Below are 19,514 nucleotides of genomic sequence, written 5' to 3'. Positions count from 1 at the left end.
TTCTTCCTTGGGTTGGCATTATTCAGCTGAACGATGGATCCGTGCTCTTTTCACAGCCTGTAGGACATTACTGACTGGTGCCCTTCCCATCAGGCAGTGAGTGACATCATCCCAACGCTCTGCAACGATATGAACAACGGCAAAAACTGTGCCATCACTTAGCAACAGGTTTCCAGGGGCTACTCTCTCCATTGTGCTGTGCGATGCTCGATGCCTTTCTCCCAGTTCAGCCTCACTGCTTCCACGTGCCTTACCGCACTCAAACCGGGCCGAGGGTGTCACTCTCTTTCTTTATACATAAGCTCACCGAGCACTATTACGACCATTTTTACTTTATTACACCTACTTATTCATGTAAATGATCTAATCAGCCAATTGCGTGGCAGCAGTGCAATGCATCATGTGGATACGGGTCAGGAGCTTCAGTTAACATCAACCATCAGAACGGGGGTAGAAATGTGATCTAAGTGACTTTGACCGTGGAATGGTTGTTGGTGGCAGACCTGGGTGGTTTGTGTATTTCAGAAACTGCTGATCTCCTGGGGGTTTGCACACACACTAGTCTCTAGAGTTTGCAAGGAATGATGCAAAAAACTAAAAAAATCCAATGAGCAGCAGTTCTGCATACAGAAACGCCTTGTTAATGAGACTAGTCAGAGAAGATGGTCAGACTGGTCATAGCTGACTGGAAGGTGACCATAACACAAATAAGCACACATTACAACAGTGGTATGCAGGAGAGCACCTCTGAACACACAAGGCATCATGACTCTTAAGTGGATAGGCTACAGCAGTAGAAGGCTAAAACAAGTCGAATAAAGTGCTGACTGAGTGTATATTCAATATGTAATGTATACCTTTCTCCATGTTTTCATTCTTACACATACCTTCTCTTATGCTGCAATCACACTCCATGCTACCTACACATCCTCTGAACCTCCAGGCAGTGACTGCATTTTAATGTATTTGAATTATGCAAGAAAAATGGTAAACTGGTCAGTGCTTTTCTGCATGTTTGCATTCCTGCAGACCCAACATGGACAAAAGGTAAGAAAATGACAAGGGGGGTTATAGCTTTAGCATAACTGTTAAAGAAACTGGGCTTGTACAAACTGTTCTTGTACAGGTGAGAAACTTATCCACAAAACTACCTGCATTGCCTCACTGCTGAATGTAAAGAACATTGGCTGTACAGGTTGTTCTGGTTAAGAATGTCTGCAAAATGCTTAAAATGTAATGACTGAAAAGTTAGTAACAAAATGCATTAATAAAATTAGTAATACATTGTTATTCAATGTCTGTGCTCTCATTTAAAAAGTAGTTTAAATGCAAATGGTGTTTTGCAGCAGTTGGAAAGGGCGTCTAGCTTGCTCATTGAATCTCTGTAGAATCAACTGGAAAGCAGCACTTCAGAACTGATGAAGTGTATAACAAATATTGCTCCAGGTAAGTGTACACAAATATGAGTCCATTATGCATAATCATGTCCAACATTTCAAAAATGCAAGAAGTAAATTAATCTTTTTCTTCACTTCTATGGAGACTCCATTTCGGATGGAAGTGTCCTGTTGAACTATGGGAACATTTCCCTTGCAAAAGGAAACGTGAATGATCCAGCCATCCTATCTGCCGGAAACTTTGGCCTAATGTGATAAATGGTTGGCATTAATATAGCGCCTTCATCCAAAGCGCTATACAATTGATGCTTCTCATTCATCCATTCATACACACACCCACACACACACCAACGGCAATTGGCTGCCATGCAAGACATTGACCAGCTTGTCAGGAGCAATTCTTGCTCAGTAGAGACAGAGAGCAGAAAACTATGAATGAATTTCTCAGAAGCAGCAGTCCTGATTCTAGAATGTGTGATGCGCTAGAAATTAGTGTTTAAACAGTGGGCAGAAAATACGCAAATAAAATAATTATAAGGAAGGAAGCGTGGTTCAGCAATGCCTTTATTTTATTTCAGATGTGACTATATCACCTATTAATGGATGAGCCTTAAGGATCAGCTTTTTTTCTTACTCTTATTTTTTCAAGATCTTTACAGATGCAGCATGCTCTGTATTGACCCCCCCACCCTATCCTCTTAAACGCGTAACATATTTGCACAAAATGATCCACAGATTTACACAAACCACAGCCTCTAGTCGTGAACAGACAAACCAGTGAGGAATATTGTAGAATAGCAAATGCATTGGTGTAGCTTCAGATGTGAATATGGTGGGGAGACGCGATTCCTTGCCATAGCCATTGAGAAGAAAGATGAATAACTGTTGTACAGGTGACATTGTTAAACATACAGTAAATGACACACTTATTCTTGCATTAGTGACCCTTCTCCAGGAATTAATACAGGTTATGAAGTGGGATAATTTATCTGCAGCCGCCTTTTAGCTTTCTTAATCATAAGCATGTACATTCCTAAAATTGCACAATTTTAGTCCAGAAATAATGACTAAGATCCTGTGTCCTCTTGAAATTCTAGATTTACTCATTCCCAGAGACGTTTTCGTACGCATTAGCCTCTCATTTGTTCTGTGACTCAGTACGTGCCTGTTGGATGCCAGTCATTTACACCTGGTCAGAGGGCTCTTTAGAACAATGGCTCTTTTTAAGCATGTTTCAGTTGTGCCTGAACAATGATACCCTTTAGATTACTGAGCCCAGTTTCTTGGCACGACTATGCTACACTGACTCCCTCTGAGTCAGTACTGTCAACATTATCGCTTTGCTTATAATCAGAGGAACAATGAGCACGTAAGTGTTATATAACATGGTTATGTACAATGTAGCATCTTTTACCAAATATTGGCCAGGTGAATCACAGTAGTGTTTACAAACCCTTTCAAGGATGCCGGCATGAATCCCGCACAGCCGGGATACTCAGATCTGCTAATTCCTCCCCTCTAATCAGGGACTGATGATTTATAACTGATACACTAGGTAAACTCTGGCAATCAGTGACATTATTGGACTATGGACTATCAGGCAGAAGAGAGAACTAGCAATATTTGAGTAGATTTGAGTATCCCCATAGTACAGTCTCATTAGATTAACTTTTTCTCTTATAGTTACATGTAAGAACAATAAAATAACATACAAAAAATATCTATATGTTGCTAAAGCTGGATGGAATGTAGGTAGAGCTTGCACACGTGAGACATGGTGTACACGTGTGCATGCCATGTTAAGAGCACAGAATGCGCGGTCATTTTCTTTTCATTTGTTCCTAGTCTGCGTGAGGTTCAGTGGCTGTAGACCTCCTCCATGTTAACCAGCTGCTTGATCTGCTCCGGCTGCATGGAGTGTCGCCTGAGGAGCATCTTCTTTGGGGAAGCTGGGAGCCACAGGAACCAGGGGCTTGAGCACGTCAATGCTGCCCCCGGCCCCCGCCCAGGGGGTGACCCCGATCTGGGGGATGGGCGTGTGCGGGTTGAGCGGGGGCAGGTAGCCAGGCCTGGGGTGGGGGACGGGGTTGGGGAGGGTGGTCCCCGAGCTCCTGCGCTCCAGAAGGGCCGGGTGCCTGCGGGGCCCCTGCGGCGGGCCCTCCTGGGCCTCGCGGGAGCCCAGCAGGGTGGAGGAGCGGGAGGACACCAGCCGTCTCTTCTCCAGCAGGCCCTTGCTGTCGTCGGGCGGCAGGGCGCTGCGCTGGCACAGCTGGGAGTCGGAGCTGTAGTGCTCCACGCCCACCGCCCGGCGCTGCAGGATGTTGCGCAGGCTGGACACCGCCAGGTTGGGGAAGCAGTCCGTGTCCCGGCCGGCGCCGGAGGTCGCTGCTCTGCACTGGCGCCGCAGGTCCGGGTGAGAGGCGGAGGAGCGCAGGAGGGAGACGTCCTCGTAGGGGTTCTTCTGGCTCGGCCACGCTCCCCCCACGGACGTCCCGTCGCCGTACCCCGCCTGCTCCATCCCCTGGCCCCAGCAGGGGGCGTCCCGGGCATCTGCTCCCTGGTGGCGGGTGGCGGGTGCCTTCGGGAGGCTCAGCCCGTTCAGCCTGAAGGAGATCTCCTCCTCGGGGGAGATGTCTGGGAGGTCCTCGGCCAGGGAGGAGGCTTTGGTCTGCTGCGCCAGCAGGTCCGGCGGGATCTTCAGCCAGGGCTCGGAGTTGAGCCGCTGCAGGTGGAGCAGCTTGGCCAGGCTGCTGTGGGTGGGGCTGGGCCGGTGGGTGGGAGAGCCGGGCTGGGAGGTGGCCACGCCCGGCCCAGGGCCCTGGCTGTCCCCGAAGGTGAAGAGGGGCCCTCGGGGGGGCCGGGGTGCGGCGTGCAGCTCGATTTCGGACGGGGACGCGCAGGGCCAGTCGACCAGGTGCGGGGACGGGGGCACGTTGAGGTACTGCTTGGTCATCTGGTGCCCGGAGGGCAGCTTGTCGGTGGTGATGATGATCACGTCCTTGCCCCTGGCCTTGCAGGAGTCCAGCAGGACCCGCAGGGTCTCCTTGTCGCCGGTGTTGACGGCGTGGATGAGGGCGGACGAGCCGCCGTGGTCCTCCAGGCTGGGGTCGGCCCCGCTCCCCAGGAGCAGGGCCACCACCTCGGGCCCCGTCCGCTCCAGGCAGGCGTGCATTAGCGCCGTCCTCCCGCCCTTGTCCTGGATGTTGGGGTCGGCCCCGCTCTCCAGCAGGTACTTGACCAGTTTGGGCTTGGGCACGCTCTGCTGGTCGGCGTGCCTGGTCTTGCAGGCCACCATGAGCGGCGTCTCGCCACGCTCGTTGCTCTCGTTGATGTAGGCCCCGCCCTCCAGGAGCAGGCGCGTGAGGCGCAGGCGGCTCAGGTAGACGGCCTTCAGCAGGGAGCTGCCGTCGCTGCGCACCTCAGACACGTCCGCCATCGCTGCTCACGGCCTCGCAGACTGCAGCCTCATAGACCCCTGGCCCTGCCGCTCTTTCTGAGGCCCTGGGAACCGAAATCAAATGAAGGTTTTTAATTAATTCACGGACTCGCGGGATGTTGTCGCTTACAGTCAAAAAACTAAGCTTGGCAATACTGCAGGTGAAAGAAGGCAATAATCTAACAAGAAAGTAAAATTCTAACTGAACTGCAAAAATATATTAGCCTTCATCTGCCACTCAGATATTCAAAACAGCATAAACAGAGGTGCTCAGATTATTAACGGAACAGCATGAAAAAAATTTACAAAATTTCCTGCCTGCCACAAGAGATATGATTAACTTGCCAAGGTAACGACAACAGGTGTTCAGCTAGGGGAACTAATCACACTGTTATGGAAGCTTCAGTGGGTACCTTCTGTAGTGGATGTTTGCATGGTCACTTGACAGATCTAAACAAGCCCATAGAAATGTCCTATTTCCTATATTTCCTATTTAAAGAAGACTGTTGTCTGTCTGTGATCATTTTATTGTTTTTTTATTTCAATAGTCTTCAACCAGTCACCTTCTAAATGGAGTGGAGTGACAGTTTATTTTGCGTCTTTGGATTCAAAAGTCAAATATGATTTCTAGACAGTGGAGCTCTTAAGTGCATTTGCCATGGAATTGCTTTGACAGGTGCTCTTTAGTTTAACTCGTCGTGGTATGCTGTTTTTCATTTACCATTATGGTGATGTTTATGTATTGTTAAATGCGCGCAGCACAATTAATAACTCTCTTTCACCAGGGAGAAGCCTTTTCCATCAGCTCTACCCTGTCTGCACTGTAAAGCCTTGCTTTAGCTCTGTCTTTAGCTCTGTCTCAACTGCATTGTATTAGGTGTGCAGAATAAAGGTGAACCTGGACTTTGTTTTAAGTGCTTATAAACATGTTAAACAGTGACTTTTGCAGCAGTAGCTATTTTCTCAGTGTCATGATCTTCTCTTCCACCCTCTCTGGAAAAGAAAACTCCAATTGACCTTTTTTTTGTGTATTTTTACCCCATTCTAAGCTCTCTGTGTACTGGCTGACTGTTCTGTCTCAGATGGAAAACCAGCGACCAGCAAACACTGAGCAAATGTATCTCTACACAGTAGTAAAAAATGGAAATCTAGTTTCTTAACAATCAACATCTCAGATGAAGTCTGTGTCTTTAGGTATACATTTGAGGACTTCAAGGTGAGGACTTGGAAAAGAACTTACTGAAAATGCAAGCTTAAAAAAAACTTTTATACTTGGGTATTATGCTTGGGTGTATGAGAATATGCTAAGCACCCTGATACTCTTATTGAGCATTAATACTGTAAACACAAGTGTTGTTTGCTAATCCATATTTGGCTGACAGATACTGTTATCCTGTGTGATGGCTTGTATTGAGCTCCAGGTAGATAAGTGGTTAAATACACAGTGGTTTCAGGAAGTATTCAGACCCCTTTACCTTTTGCACAGTTGTGTTGTAGATTTAATTTTAAATGGATGGTGGTCAGCTGCAACCTATTTGCTTTAATTATCTATGAGATGTGTCAAGAACTTGATTGGAGTCCATCTGTGGTAAATTGAATTGATTGGATGTTTAGAAAGGTACACACCTGTGTAGATAAGGTCCCATTGCATGTCACTGCTCATCACCTGGCCAATACCATTCCTACAGTGAAGCATGGTGGTGGCAGCATCATGCTATTGGGTGCTTCTCAGTGGCAGGGACAGGGACTGGTCAGAATTGAGGGAAGGGCGAATGCAGTCAAATACGGAGGTCCTATAAGAAAACCTGCTCCAGAGTGTATTTAACCTCAGACTGGGGCGATTTTCAGCACGACAATGACCCAAAGCATACAGCCAAGACAACGCTGGAGTGGCTTTGGGACAAGTCTCTCACTGTCCTTCAGTGGCCCAGCCAAAGCCCAGACTTCATAGAACATCTGTGGAGAGACCTAAAGATTCAGTTCACAGACACTTCATACCAAATCTGACAGAGCTTCTGATGATCTGCTTCCCAAATCCAGGTGTACAAAGCTTGTAGAGACCCCAAAGGGGCTTCTACAAAGTACTGAATTAAGGGTCTGAATGCTTATGTAAATAAGAGATTTCACTTTTTAATAAATTAGCTAAAATGTATAAACATGTTTTCACTTTGTCATTATGCGTTATTGAGTGTAGATTTATGGGCAAAAATTGCAATTTTATTAAATTGTGCAAAAAGTGAAGGGGTCTGAATAATTTCTGAAGCCGCTGTATGCTGTAACACCAATTAATTTGTTCTTTTGGAAATGGTGGAACAAACCCTGCCCTGACCAATGAAAAAGGTGTCCTGGAGTTGCGCGTTAAATGCAGATGTAACCTTGTCTTTTGTATAGTTTCTGCGGTGTTCTCTCGCATTGTACACCCAGACTCAGGAGAGCTCTGCTGGATGGAATTTAAATCTGCAGTGAGCATTTTGTTCATCTATGGCCTTGAAGCGTTGGCTGAGCAGAGAGAGTCCATTATGGGCAGTCGCTCTCTCGAAAAGCCAGTGACAAAGGCTGATGGAGCTATTCAGGGGGCTGAGCAAACACCTTGGATTGATTACAGGGCTAAGCATAATGATAGCACAATATTTTTTTTCTTCTTTAAAATAAGAATAATACAGCCAGCCTAGAGATAATTTAGTTTGGTATTTAAGAGATATTCACAGAGATGTAATGCATAATGAAAGCTCCCTGATAGCTCCTGATATGCTTTCTGGTCCTCTAAAACAAGCGTTCTCAAGCGTTATTCTCCCAAGGTCCACCGTGTCCATGGAAATATTCCAGCCTGTCATCATTTCAACTCCATCTGTACACAGTCCAGTGCATGTAGTCAAGCTTATACTTGCAAAGCAAAATCCTTCCTAATCTCCCTTCTCCCATTCATAGCAAGCATGAGTGTGATTCAGAAAGTAAAAAGGCAATTGTATTTTATGTACTATGAATTGCTTGCGTTGCGTTAATTTAACTGAATAATCAGTTTTGTCGTTATGTTTTGTTAATTAAAGCTTTCAGTAATTTCCCATCATCCGAAAGCCCCCCTTGCAGCTCCCTGAGGCAAGCTTTTGGGCCCCCGCTTCAGACCCATTGATCTACCTGATGCTAGCAGTGACTCTTCATACACTGACTGAATCCTCCATCATTTTAGTCACAGGCAGAATAATTTATACTTTTGCTTTGGGATGGAAGAGATGAGTCAATGGTGACAATATTTTTGTTGCAATTTTTTTTTTTCTCCATCTAACCTGTATCGGTAGAATCGAAACTTAACCTTCATTTGTCATTGTGATTCATTGATTGGTATGAAAACCGGAGAAAATAATTCAGCCCCATCCCGGGTATAGGATTGAAAGGGACTGGTGGCGTAGTTCTGGGTTTCTTTGGTTTTGTACCTGAGCAAAGCAAATACGAGGTGGATCTCAGCCAACTGCCTATCTATAGGACACGGCCGCAAGGGGAAACAAAGCTATAAACCAGCCTTTAGCTGCGCCAGCCGATTTGCTCCCCCTCACCACCAATGCACTTTTCAATGAGTTCGCCAGCCCTATATGGCTCTATACATCCTGCCTCCTCATTATCTGTGGTGCTGTTATGGGTCTGGGAGACAGAAAAGGCACCAGTGCCAGCAGAGACCCCAGCAGAAACACCCAGCCATCATGGGCACGCTGATCAATCTCAGTGCCTGGTGTCATCCAATGTGCTAAAGGTACAATCTGACAGTAAACAGAACATGGGCACTAGTAATTAATACAAATTAATTCTTACTTAAGCAAAAAACTTTAGGGTTTACTTTGCATGCACATAAAAAAGAAAACATTTAAGAAAGCAGAGGTAGAATTTTCTTATGAAATCAAAGCCAGCTTGATACAACGGGTCATTTCTGCCATAATTTCGCAAGAAAAAAGCAAACGATACCCTACATGTAAATTTTCCTCCAGAATCAACTTTTCTTTCACACCTTTCAATTTGTTGTGCAAGGATGTTTCTGCAGTCATGAGCAATTCATGTCTAATTTGTTGACCTGTTACACAGACTTCAGCACATGCTGTGCAACACCAGTGCTTCTGGTTTCCATGGAGGAAGTTAGCGGGCGTGGGACTGTAACTCCTGCCCTGTCAGCGATGTTCTGCCCGGGGTGCTCCTAACCCCCCAGGGGGTTGGGGGTGCGCTGTTTGAAAACTGCTCTTCAGTGAGGGAGAGGAGCCAGCGGGAGCGCGAAGCCGGGGGACAAGTGCACACCAAATAAAGAATGTGGAGTGGCTGCTGACAGCCTCTCCTGCTGCCTCTGCTCGCTCGGAGAGCGGAGGAAAGGGCAGCGATGCAGGCAGCACTGTGGGAGTGAGAGAGAGGGGGGAAAAAGCTCTCCAGCCTGTCTAAATCCTGTGACAAGGAAAGACAAATGACTGCATTCGGCACAGAAAGGTTTTGCTTTGCGTGTCCTGAACGGTGAGCTGCCATAGTGTTCCGAGACTAAAGAGACCAAAGTGTACTACCGACATCATCCGTTCAACGCGGGTAGAAAGTGAGTGTACTCACCAGTAGCTCTTGGTGATGAACCTTCTTCTCAAGGCCTCCTGGATGCACTCCTCCTGTCTTGCGCTATGTTACATATTCATGAAAGAGCAAGCAATCCACTGCGTTCCAGAGTGTACAATGCGGCTCTGGAAGTTACATCACAAAATAAGAGACCGAAGAGATGGTAATGGATGGAGTGATGAAGCACACAAAAAATAAATAAAGATATGCGGCAGTCTGTGGACTGAGTGCCACCTGCCTGCAGGCAGGACTGTGTGTGTGTGGGTGTGTGTGTGTGTGTGGGGAACAGGTGGGATGTTTCTCAGGTCTGTGGCAATGTGCTGTTCTGCCTTACAGAGGGAAGGGACAGTGAGAGAGTGAGTGTTGCCACTGGTTTGAGTGGAGAGTCTGGAACAATGGGTGGAGACTCGGCACTGAGTGACAGGACGAGCCTGACCAATAAGGGAGCTGCTCTCAAGGGCAGTGGGGGGGGGGGGAAGTTGGCATGCCTGCAGGTAGAATCTGTGCGTAATTAGAGTTTCTCCTCACCCCCTCCGCATTTCCTGCTGCCCGTACAGTAGGAACATTCTGGCGTGTAATGACGCCATATTTCCCATCTGTTATCAAGGGGCAACGTGACACTGTCTACCTCCCACAGACACGCACTGATCGGGTTCTTTTTTTTTTTTTTACTAGACAAGTGCTTTAATTTTACTCCAATATTCAATCTGAAGCAGACTACACTGTGGTCTCCACCACTCACATGAGCAAATAGATTTTTTTGTTTCTCCGTACATTTTCCCGACAGATTTCATGGTAACATCACACCTTGGATGCACCGCCGAGTGAGGTCTTGATGTGAAGGTCTGTAATTGATAGTCAATGTCTCATTTTGGCTGAAAAGAATAAAAAATGTGTATATTTTTTTTTAATGGAGATTAAAATAGGTTTACACTATAGAACCCTGGACATGACAAGTGTGGCAGAAATCACATGGATTAAATTTGACAATGAACAACATGAGGGGGATTATAAATCTATACAGTGGAGAGGTTTAATTTGAGGTAGGACATACTACATACATAACTGGAAGCCCTTGAGGAAAGACGTAGACACCAATGACTTGCCTTATGTAAGTCACTAACGAGAAACACGGTGTTTCACAGGTGACTGGCCACAGCGCTCATGCAGTTAACCTGCCCCTATCTGAGAAACCTGGCAACTACATTACTGGAAGGCCAATTTCAGCCTATTGCTTATTCGTTTGCACTTTAGATGAAGCTAATGTTTGTGTTAGGAAGATTTCAGTGTTTTCCGAACCGTGTTCGTTCTCCATGTTTTCGGTTCAACTGTATTTACAAAAGAAAAATAAATAAAAACTGTGTTATCCCTTTGCTCCAGAAGGAGAATCCGTTTTTAATAAATGTCCTTTCCTAACAACTACAACACAGTGTGTGAAAGAAGAGAGATGCTGGCCACTAATATACATTCACCAGGTGTTCCCGTCTACAATAGTGCTGATAATGGCTGTGTGGCTCCATCAGAAATGCAAATGCTCTCCATTGTTAGCGCACGGTGTGGATGAGCTGCTTTTGAGTGCAGTGCCAATCTCTGGATATTAAGTGGTACCAGAAATGAGTTTAAATTGCCATTAATGGCTTTGTGCAGTGGAAGGAACTGCTGGGATGATTTAAAAAGAAGAGACAAAACCCCTGTGGTAAAAAGGCTGGATTAGATGGTGGACTGTGCACTGCCATGCCTCACTGTCCAACTGGCATCCCCTTAACCTAACTTCCCTTAAGTCACACGCTTCGTAGGACAAAACATAATCTTAGCAAAGGCCCACAAGCTAAAGTATTAAAATTCACTCGTCACTTGGCTTTGTGTGGGTTTAGGTGAGGGTAAGCTGAGAAGCATATTGACACATTTAGTAGAATTGTTTTGAGCAAGGGTCTTGCACAATACTGTAGGGTGCGCTTGTCGCTAATACGTTACGGCAATATTTGCATTCAGGCTTTCAAGTCGTCACTGCTGACTGAAGATTATGTGTCCAACCAAATTAAATGAAGGCCCATTCATTTACTGGATTTTTTTTATTAAAACAAGAATGTTTTTTACACAAAGATCATAATTAAAGTACAACCAAACTGCCATGAGCCACACTATACCTTCATCAATACATCTTCTGTGGCCTTGAGCTGAAGGTGTAGCGGTGTGGCAGGGATTTTGACGATCCGCGCGGTTAGTTTTTAATGCTTTCATACACCTCAAAATGGTAGTGAAGCCCATTTTCCTCTTGTACACCTTCTGGTACTTCTGGGAAACTGTGGAGAGAGGGACAGAATGTGTACAGGACATCATGATGATGCAGACTTTGTGTGTGATCTCTAACAGTATGTGATGGGTGTATTTTCCATACTATGCAATAAAAAATTTTGTACAATGCATTATTGTTGCATCAGGAAAGGAAATTCTGTGTTTATATCATGAAATGACTAACCCTGTTGCTACCAGCTAGTTTATGAAAGCTAATGATGGAGTCTGCTTTCAGCCAAATGAGGCGATGTTGAACACACGCTTCAATCTATATCAAAATACTTTTTACATTCAAGTTGATGGCAGTGCAATAAAATTAGCCTTTGTGATATTGTTCTGTAACAAAACAGCACAATCACTTATTCTAAGAGTGTGAATCCAAGATCTATAGCTATTCTTAATCAGCTCATTGGTTGAGGTCTGACTACATGTGCAATTCAGCTTGAACTATGAGAATTTAAGGAAAAGCCAGGCTGAATGTTAATAGACCTAATATCATAATTAAGGATTAAATTAGAACAATTTGTTGAATAAAAACAGTTTCTCTCCGAGCCCAGCTATGTTCCTGGCAGCCAGCCTAGGAGTTCTGTCAGCTGTGACAACAGCTCAAATTCAGTCTAGTTGCATAAATAAGGCTAATTACTACACAGAAAAACACTAAATTCTATACATATGTAATACCATTATAAAGAAATGTTAAGTGTTATTTGGAATGTAAATGTAATAGCTAGAAGGGTCACTATTCAGCCTGGCAGCCTGTGGCAGACTGGAATCTGGAGTCATGAAGCATAGCCAGACAGAAAAGCAGGTTCAAGGGCAGCGGCAGGCTATAACCATATATAAGTATATAAGGCTACAACGAGAAATTACACTGCCTATAAAGTCATTTACTGCCACTCCCCCCAACGCCAGTCCCCTTTACCCATACACGCCTCACCACTAAAGCCTCAAACTGTACAGGGGAGGGGAAAAAAACTAATTGTACCGAGACAGAGGGAAAGCGGGTGACTGAACAGTATGGTTTCAGAGGGTAAGATGGACACCGAAAGGACAGGGAGAGGAGCCTCGGTAGGACCCACCCACCTGGGCAGCAGGCGGTATTTTTCCAGGGAGAACTGGGGCAGGAAGGTGTCGCAGTGGAACTGCTCCTGCACACGAGTCACAAACAGCCTGCGCGGGCAGGGGGCCTCCATGGCTTCCTGTGAAGGCAAAGGCACAGGTACGTCACAGGTGTGACACGCGCAGGTGTGACACGCGCAGGTGTGACACGCGCAGGTGTGACACGCGCAGGTATGACACGCGCAGGTATGACACGCGCAGGTATGACACGCGCAGCACCACTTCCGTCTGTACACACAGATGTTTTGTTCCATGTCTTTTTGTAAACTAAAAAAAAAAAAAAAAAAAGCTTCAATAAAATGTTCTATTTTTTAACGAAAGGCTACGCTGACTGGAGGGGACAGGCGAAACGTCATCTCCGTATCCTTGAGCGACGAAGTCTCCATGGAAACAGGCGGCAGGAAAGAGAAGGTGTGCGCGTACAGTTTATTGTTGCATAAGCAAGGACTTGGTTCACCTGGAGACACGAGGAGGATGGAGGGCAGGGGGGGGAGGATGTTGTCGAGTCACCAGTTCATAGTTTTGAATCTTGCCCTTTCCAATGGGCAGTGCTCAAAGGAGCACTCAGGAGACTGGGTGAACAGGTTATTCAGAAAATGTTTAGAAATCATCATCGCACTACTATTACTTGAGTGGAGTCTGTGCTGCAAATTTAAGTTTAATGTGCTTAGCAGTTGATATTATGTAGTTCCCCTTGCTGTACCCAGCACCATCACAGTAAATGAGCTCAAACTAATGAGGTCTAGCCCAGGTGTGTTTATTTGAATTTGTGTGTGTGTGTGTGTTTAGAAAGGAATTAATTTAGAACAAATTAATTCAAAGGCCTTTCTCAAGTTGATCTATTAGAATAGCAGAGGGGGGTATAGAGGGAGCTACCATAGCAACACTTTTTTTAATGAGTAGATTCCTCTTGTGACTCTATAATTGATAAGCCAAACGAAGACACTCCTGATGCTGATGTGGCTAAGCTCACATCTGAAGTTCATTTTTTCTTGCTAGGTGATGCGTCTCACTATGGCCTGTTGCTTATTCCGTTAGAGATCACACATCATCAGTTACAATTTCTATGGCAGGCACACACCACCATATCAGTCCTACACTCCAGGAATCTGCATCAACTTCCCATACATCAGTCAACTTTTATATTGTACTACTTACAAAAGCACAGTGGTTTTGTCCATACTGTAGCTACTAACCAAACGTCTTAACTTAACTGGTTGCACATTTTTCCTTAGGTTCTCAAGGTTTTTGCATTCGGAAATTAGGCTACTGCAACCTAACAAGCTCTAATTCCACCTGCCGCCCAGAGAAGCAAAGCAAGCAAGAGAGAATTCCAAGCAGCTTAACAAAATGTAAGTTTATAAAACATTAGAACTGTGACCAAACACAAACGTATGGTCCACACACAGGGTAGCTAGATGGCTAGGATGGGGAACACCTGCTTGCTAGTAACAACTAGCGTTAGAAAGCCTACTAACGAACATTACCATATAGCAGGTAAGACGGCTGCTATATTGGCCCCCTCCTGCTCCCTCAGACCCACAGACAGACAGGTGACTCAGGCTTCTATGGCCCTGCTGCCTTGCAGTCTGATTTGAAATGTACCGTAATTCAGTAGCTTTTCATTCTCACTGGAATTGGCTTCTTATTATGTAACTGTTTTTACCATTTACTTTGCCTTTTATATTTTATTTGATAATTTGCATATAAATTACAACTGTGAAACTATCCTTACAATTAACTATCCTGCATAGGAAACTATAGATCCCCCTTTTCCATTTTGGAGTCAAAATCTGTAAGATTAATATACTTATGATCCATGTGAAAAGCATTCCTCCTCCTCTTCTCTCAGAAGCATAACAGCCAGCTGCCAGGGATAAAACCGCCTGTTCACTCAATTCACTGATTCATACACAAATAAATATTCATGGATTTATCAGTGGGACCTCAATAGAAACAGCCCATCTGGGTATTTAAATGCAGAAGGACAATCATAGCAAGCGTATTATCATGAAAGAACACTGAAACCAAAACTAGCCGCAAATAAACAAATTTGTGAAGCGAAAAAAAAATGACATGCCTGTCCAAGAAACTAAAACTAAACGGCAACTAGAGTGCTCACTTTCAATTTAAAACGAAATACATCTGACTGACATTGTCCTGTGCCTTTCATTTGAGTCCTTGTTTATGAAAGTCACATTTGATATGTGTTAAGTACATGGTAACATTTCCAGGTACATGGTAACATTACTTTCAGAACAGGAGTAGGAAACTCTAGTTTTAAAGTGCTAGTGATGCTTCTGGTCTTTGCATCTGAGCTTGACCTCAGATGAGTTTTACAGATGATTAAGGGCCTGAACATGCAGTCTGCTGAGTACCTGAGTTTTTAAATGCATTTAAATGTGCCTGTATAATTACTTTAGCTGGACTTACTAACTCTCTGTGCTTCTCCTTAGGGTGTCATTTCAGATCTAGTGAATGTGCAAATCCACACCAAAATCTCTTAGTGCATGTGGTTATAGGGGTTGGGTTTGTGTGTGCAGTCGACAAAACTACTGGTAAATGCCCTCCCTGGTAGGACAGAAATCGGAAAGCGACATGTCTGAAAAATCACCGAGCTCTGCAATGAAGGATAAGGGGAAATCACCGGCGGTGAAGGGGACACCATTATGGAATATGACTATGATATTTGACATGACATTATATTAATGGTATTTGGCAGACGCTCTTATCCAAAGCGACGTACAGTTGATTAGACTAAGCAGGGGACAACCCTCCCCTGGAGCAATGCAGGGTTAAGGGCCTTGCTCAAGGGCCAAATGGCTGTGCGGATCTCATTGTGGGCTACACCAGGGATTAGAACCACCAACCTTGTGTGTCCCAGTCATGTACCTTAACCACTACGCTACAGGCCGCCCCCACAGATGACACACATAGTCAATTAATCATACCTCCATTTTAAATTGAGGTTGTTGTCCATTTTAATCTGTGCAATGTAACTGCAAAAAACGCCATTTATTTGAGCAAATTATACCGTATATATATATATATATATTCCATAAAAGCCTAATTTCAGTCTATTCAGTGTGTCCATTTGCTGTTGATGTTTCCACTCTTTCTGTTAAGGCAAACTGTGCTAATTTCATCCAGCACCTGCCTGTCAAAAAAATAAATAAATTACTACATCTTTAGCCAAAGAACAAAAGAGTTGTAGTAAGGGGAATCACATCCGGACATGGTCTGAGAGGAAGTGGAGTACCAAGGTTCAATGTTGGGACCTCTACTTTTCTCAAAAACGTATTTACCAAATACTTCTTTTATTTCCATTTGCTGAAGCCATTGAAAAGGTGAATGGAAGCGGACAGTGTCTCTCGCTTCTTTACCTTGTACAGGGAGCTCCCGCCGATGACCCACACCTGGCCAACCTGCTCTGCAACCTCAGTGCTGTCCAGCAGGCGGAGCGCGGCGCTGAAATCCGAGGCCAGGTAGTGGGCACCTTCCGGGGCCTCTCTGTACGGCACAAACATCATCAAAAGGCTTTTATCATAGACACTGGACACAACTCACCGTTACAAAACATTATCATTTTAAATCATCGCCAGTTTAGCGCCTACATCTAAGCGCACACGGCCACAGACACTTGAAAGTGTTCAACAAACTCAAACGGCTGTCAATTTGCCCTGGGACTACCTGATTGTCCAATGCTTAATGGCGCTATTGGAGTCATATATAAATGCCAACATCACATGCTGCAAACAATGAACTTCCAAAAACAGATTTGCAGTCCGTAAGTATTTGGGCAGTAGCACAAGTAGTACAGTAGTACAATTTTTGTTGTTTTGGTTCTGTACTCCAGTCGATTGGATTTGAAACTAAACAATGAATATGAGGTTAAAGTGCAGGCTGCCATTTTAATTTGAGGGCATTTACAACCATATTGGGTGATCCGTGTAGTCAATTTTTATAAATAGTTACGGATCACCTGATATTGATGTAAATACCCTCAAATTAAAGGTGACAGTCTGCAATGTAACCTCATTTTTTCTCTTGGAGTACAGAGCCAAAAGGACAGAAATTTTACCACTGTCCAAATACTTATACTGCACTGTAGCCTTGACATAAAGAACAATTAATGTGGAGAAGTAGTCTTTAAATTTAATTTGTAGTATCGTAGCTGTAGTGAATTAGGCCCAAATACCTTTCTCAATTCTTCAATTATACATTCTGAAAATGTGCAATGTTATCCAACAGGCGATCAGCTTTACTGCCACTTAACACAAAATTACATTGCTTTTTAAATGCTCATCAATAATGACATGATACCACCAAAATAAATATGCAGCAAAGCATTATAATATCTATATACACTCAGTGACCGCTATATAAGGTAAATCTGTACACCAGCTCATTAATGCAAATATCGAATCAGCCAATCATGTGGCAGCAACTCAATGCATAATACTATGCAAACACGGTCAAGAGGTTCAGTTGTTGTTCAGACCAAAAATCAGAATGGGGGGAGAAATGTAATCAAAGTGAGTTTCGTAGAAAGATTGTTGGTGCCAGCCAGGTTGGTTTGAGCCGCAGTTCTGTGGGTGAAAATGCCTTGTTAACGAGAGGTCAGAGGAGAATGGCCAAACTGGTTCAAGTTGACAGCAGGGTGACACTAACTCAAATAACCATGTGTTACAACCGTGGCATGCAGAACAGCACCTCTGAACATGCAGAACCTTGAAGCAGCAGAAGACCAATAAATCCAAGAAAATAAGTCTAATAAAGTGGTCACTGAGTGTTATCAGCTTTCATTAAGACTCAACTGCACTGGAAGAGATTTGTTTCATGATTTGTAAATGATTGATTGCATCTTGTGTCCTATATGAAGTGCACACCATACACTAACAGTATGTATGCAGATATATTCACATTGTACATACACTCCCAGAAAAAAGGGTACAGCGGAGGTACATTTTTGTTCTTTACCAAGTAAATTTTGCCAATGTACGGTGAAAGTACAATGATGTTCTATTTTGGTACTAATGAGTACCTTTTACAGTACAAGCAAACAAATGGGCAAATTAATTATTTTTCTGGTTAGAACGGAGTACAAGTGTTTACCTATAGGGCAACACCCCAGTGACAAGAATTTGTAACTTTTTAGACACTTTTACCGAGAGTGTAGCTAGCTCCTCAAAAGGCGAGACGATACTCACTTCAACTCTCTGCTGAGAACAATATTGATTCTGTTTTTCAGGGGTCTGTTCCGTTCTGGAATTGAGAACCACGTCTTCCGACCCATAATCACGACGTTCTGCTTACCTGTTAAAGTGGGTAGTGGCAGACACAGCGAAAGGGGAGTATTCGTTTATTCACCAAGTTAATGCACACTCTCTAGCAGTATAATCTAACTTCAACTCAAGTGACTTCTCAAACAAAATGTACAACCTTAAACAATCGATTTTTTAAACTGATTTGTTGATATGTATTATATACAAAGAGCTTTACCACTTACCTTCCCCCATAGACGTCATTGTCATCTTCTGGAAGTGTTTAAATTCCTTACTGATAAATCATTATACATTTAAGTTAGCTAACGTCGTGATATTTGGCTACAACACAGTAAAAACCTAACAAACACAAGCATAATACTATGCTGATAAGAAACATATTTTTTAAATGAATCATATTAGCTGGCTAGCTAGCCAGCTGCATGCATCAAGGAGCACAAAACCACAACACTGGCATTACAAGCTAGCGAAGTCACAGACATCAGCTAACGTTATCGTCAAGCGTGACAGTTACGAGACTATGGCAAGTTGTTCTTTTTTATTTTAGCTGTAGCTTTATTTTATCAGTGGTAACATAAATCAGTGCGGTTAAAGTCGTTCGCTAGACTAGCTATAGCTCGCCACAGCAGCAACAAATATTTAACACTGTAATGTTGTTTTGTATTACCTAAGTCGTTTCGGATGCCATGGTAAATTTCCATCGTTGCCTATTCCCATATTAGGACAAACGGCAACGATACAGTTCAATCTGCGAGACATTACTGTGTTTTCTAAATATCGTAAAAGAAATCAGTTACTGAAGCTATGTTTTCTGATAATTTCAATTCCCGCGCCAGGCGCAAATGTTTTCTTTACCGCCAATTAGTCCAGTGGTGCGCATGTCCAAAATCCAGGAAGGCGAATATATGTACCATCCACACAATATAAGAATCGGTGGATCTACCCAACACAGTTAATGTACAAGTGCTACGTAGTTCCACTGGTACAAATGTATGTCAAAATAAGTTAAATTGACGTGTTATGCCGGCGACATTGCTGGGGCAGGTTGGGTTTTGTTCGGTTTTTGTAAAAGAGCGTTCTCTCTTTGAATTTTGGGTCCCTACTTAAATCGTAGTTTTCATCGTTGGTTAATTGTAATAGCCTAATATTTCAGAGTTAACTGTCACCTACCACTTGTGGTTTTCTTGGTTATTGCAAATTCTTTACAATTTAAAAACATTTTTCAATAAAATTTTTCAACACACTCAATAAGTCAAAATAATAATTTAAACAGACACATAACTAATGAACAAACATCAAAAGAATGAAAACAAACTTTCAGAAAAAGAGTTGGAACAAATGATTACAAAATAAGAAAAACTAAACTTGACAAAACTTAGCAAAATCAGTACCAAATACAAAGAAACA

General features: G+C 43.7%; 2 protein-coding genes across 2 annotated transcripts; both read right to left on the bottom strand.

Annotated features, from left to right (window-relative positions):
- Positions 1-3,279: 3,279 nt before the first annotated feature.
- On the bottom strand, positions 3,280-4,833 carry LOC133105509 (ankyrin repeat domain-containing protein 34B-like). Its single transcript, XM_061215650.1, has one exon. It carries the CDS (start codon positions 4,831-4,833, stop codon positions 3,280-3,282), a length of 1,554 nt encoding a protein of 517 aa, XP_061071634.1.
- A 6,628-nt stretch (positions 4,834-11,461) lies between these two features.
- LOC133105506 (dihydrofolate reductase-like) lies at positions 11,462-18,973 on the bottom strand. The gene is made up of 6 exons (XM_061215648.1): positions 18,775-18,973; positions 18,332-18,381; positions 18,033-18,138; positions 16,206-16,332; positions 12,787-12,902; positions 11,462-11,711 (listed from the first exon to the last, which is right to left on the bottom strand). The coding sequence occupies exons 1-6, from the start codon at positions 18,864-18,866 to the stop codon at positions 11,630-11,632; spliced, it is 573 nt and encodes a 190-aa protein (XP_061071632.1). The 5' UTR covers positions 18,867-18,973; the 3' UTR covers positions 11,462-11,629.
- Positions 18,974-19,514: the final 541 nt, after the last annotated feature.

This window comes from Conger conger, chromosome 12, assembly GCF_963514075.1.
Source record: "Conger conger chromosome 12, fConCon1.1, whole genome shotgun sequence".
Taxonomy (NCBI): Eukaryota; Metazoa; Chordata; class Actinopteri; order Anguilliformes; family Congridae; genus Conger; species Conger conger.
The sequence above is the reverse complement of the archived record's forward strand: the minus strand, read 5'-3'. Positions and strand labels throughout refer to the sequence as shown.

What these genes read in the sequence shown, in the direction of transcription:
- LOC133105509 (XM_061215650.1), bottom strand. Translation starts at nt 4,833, where the DNA reads ATGGCGGACGTGTCTGAGGTGCGCAGCGACGGCAGCTCCCTGCTGAAG.
- LOC133105506 (XM_061215648.1), bottom strand. Translation starts at nt 18,866, where the DNA reads ATGTCTCGCAGATTGAACTGTATCGTTGCCGTTTGTCCTAATATGGGA. An exon ending in TGGCATCCGAAACGACTTAG is followed by an intron (nt 18,382 to 18,774) that starts GTAATACAAAAC and finishes ATGATTTATCAG; the next exon opens with TAAGGAATTTAAACACTTCC. An exon ending in AATGACGTCTATGGGGGAAG is followed by an intron (nt 18,139 to 18,331) that starts GTAAGTGGTAAA and finishes CCACTTTAACAG; the next exon opens with GTAAGCAGAACGTCGTGATT.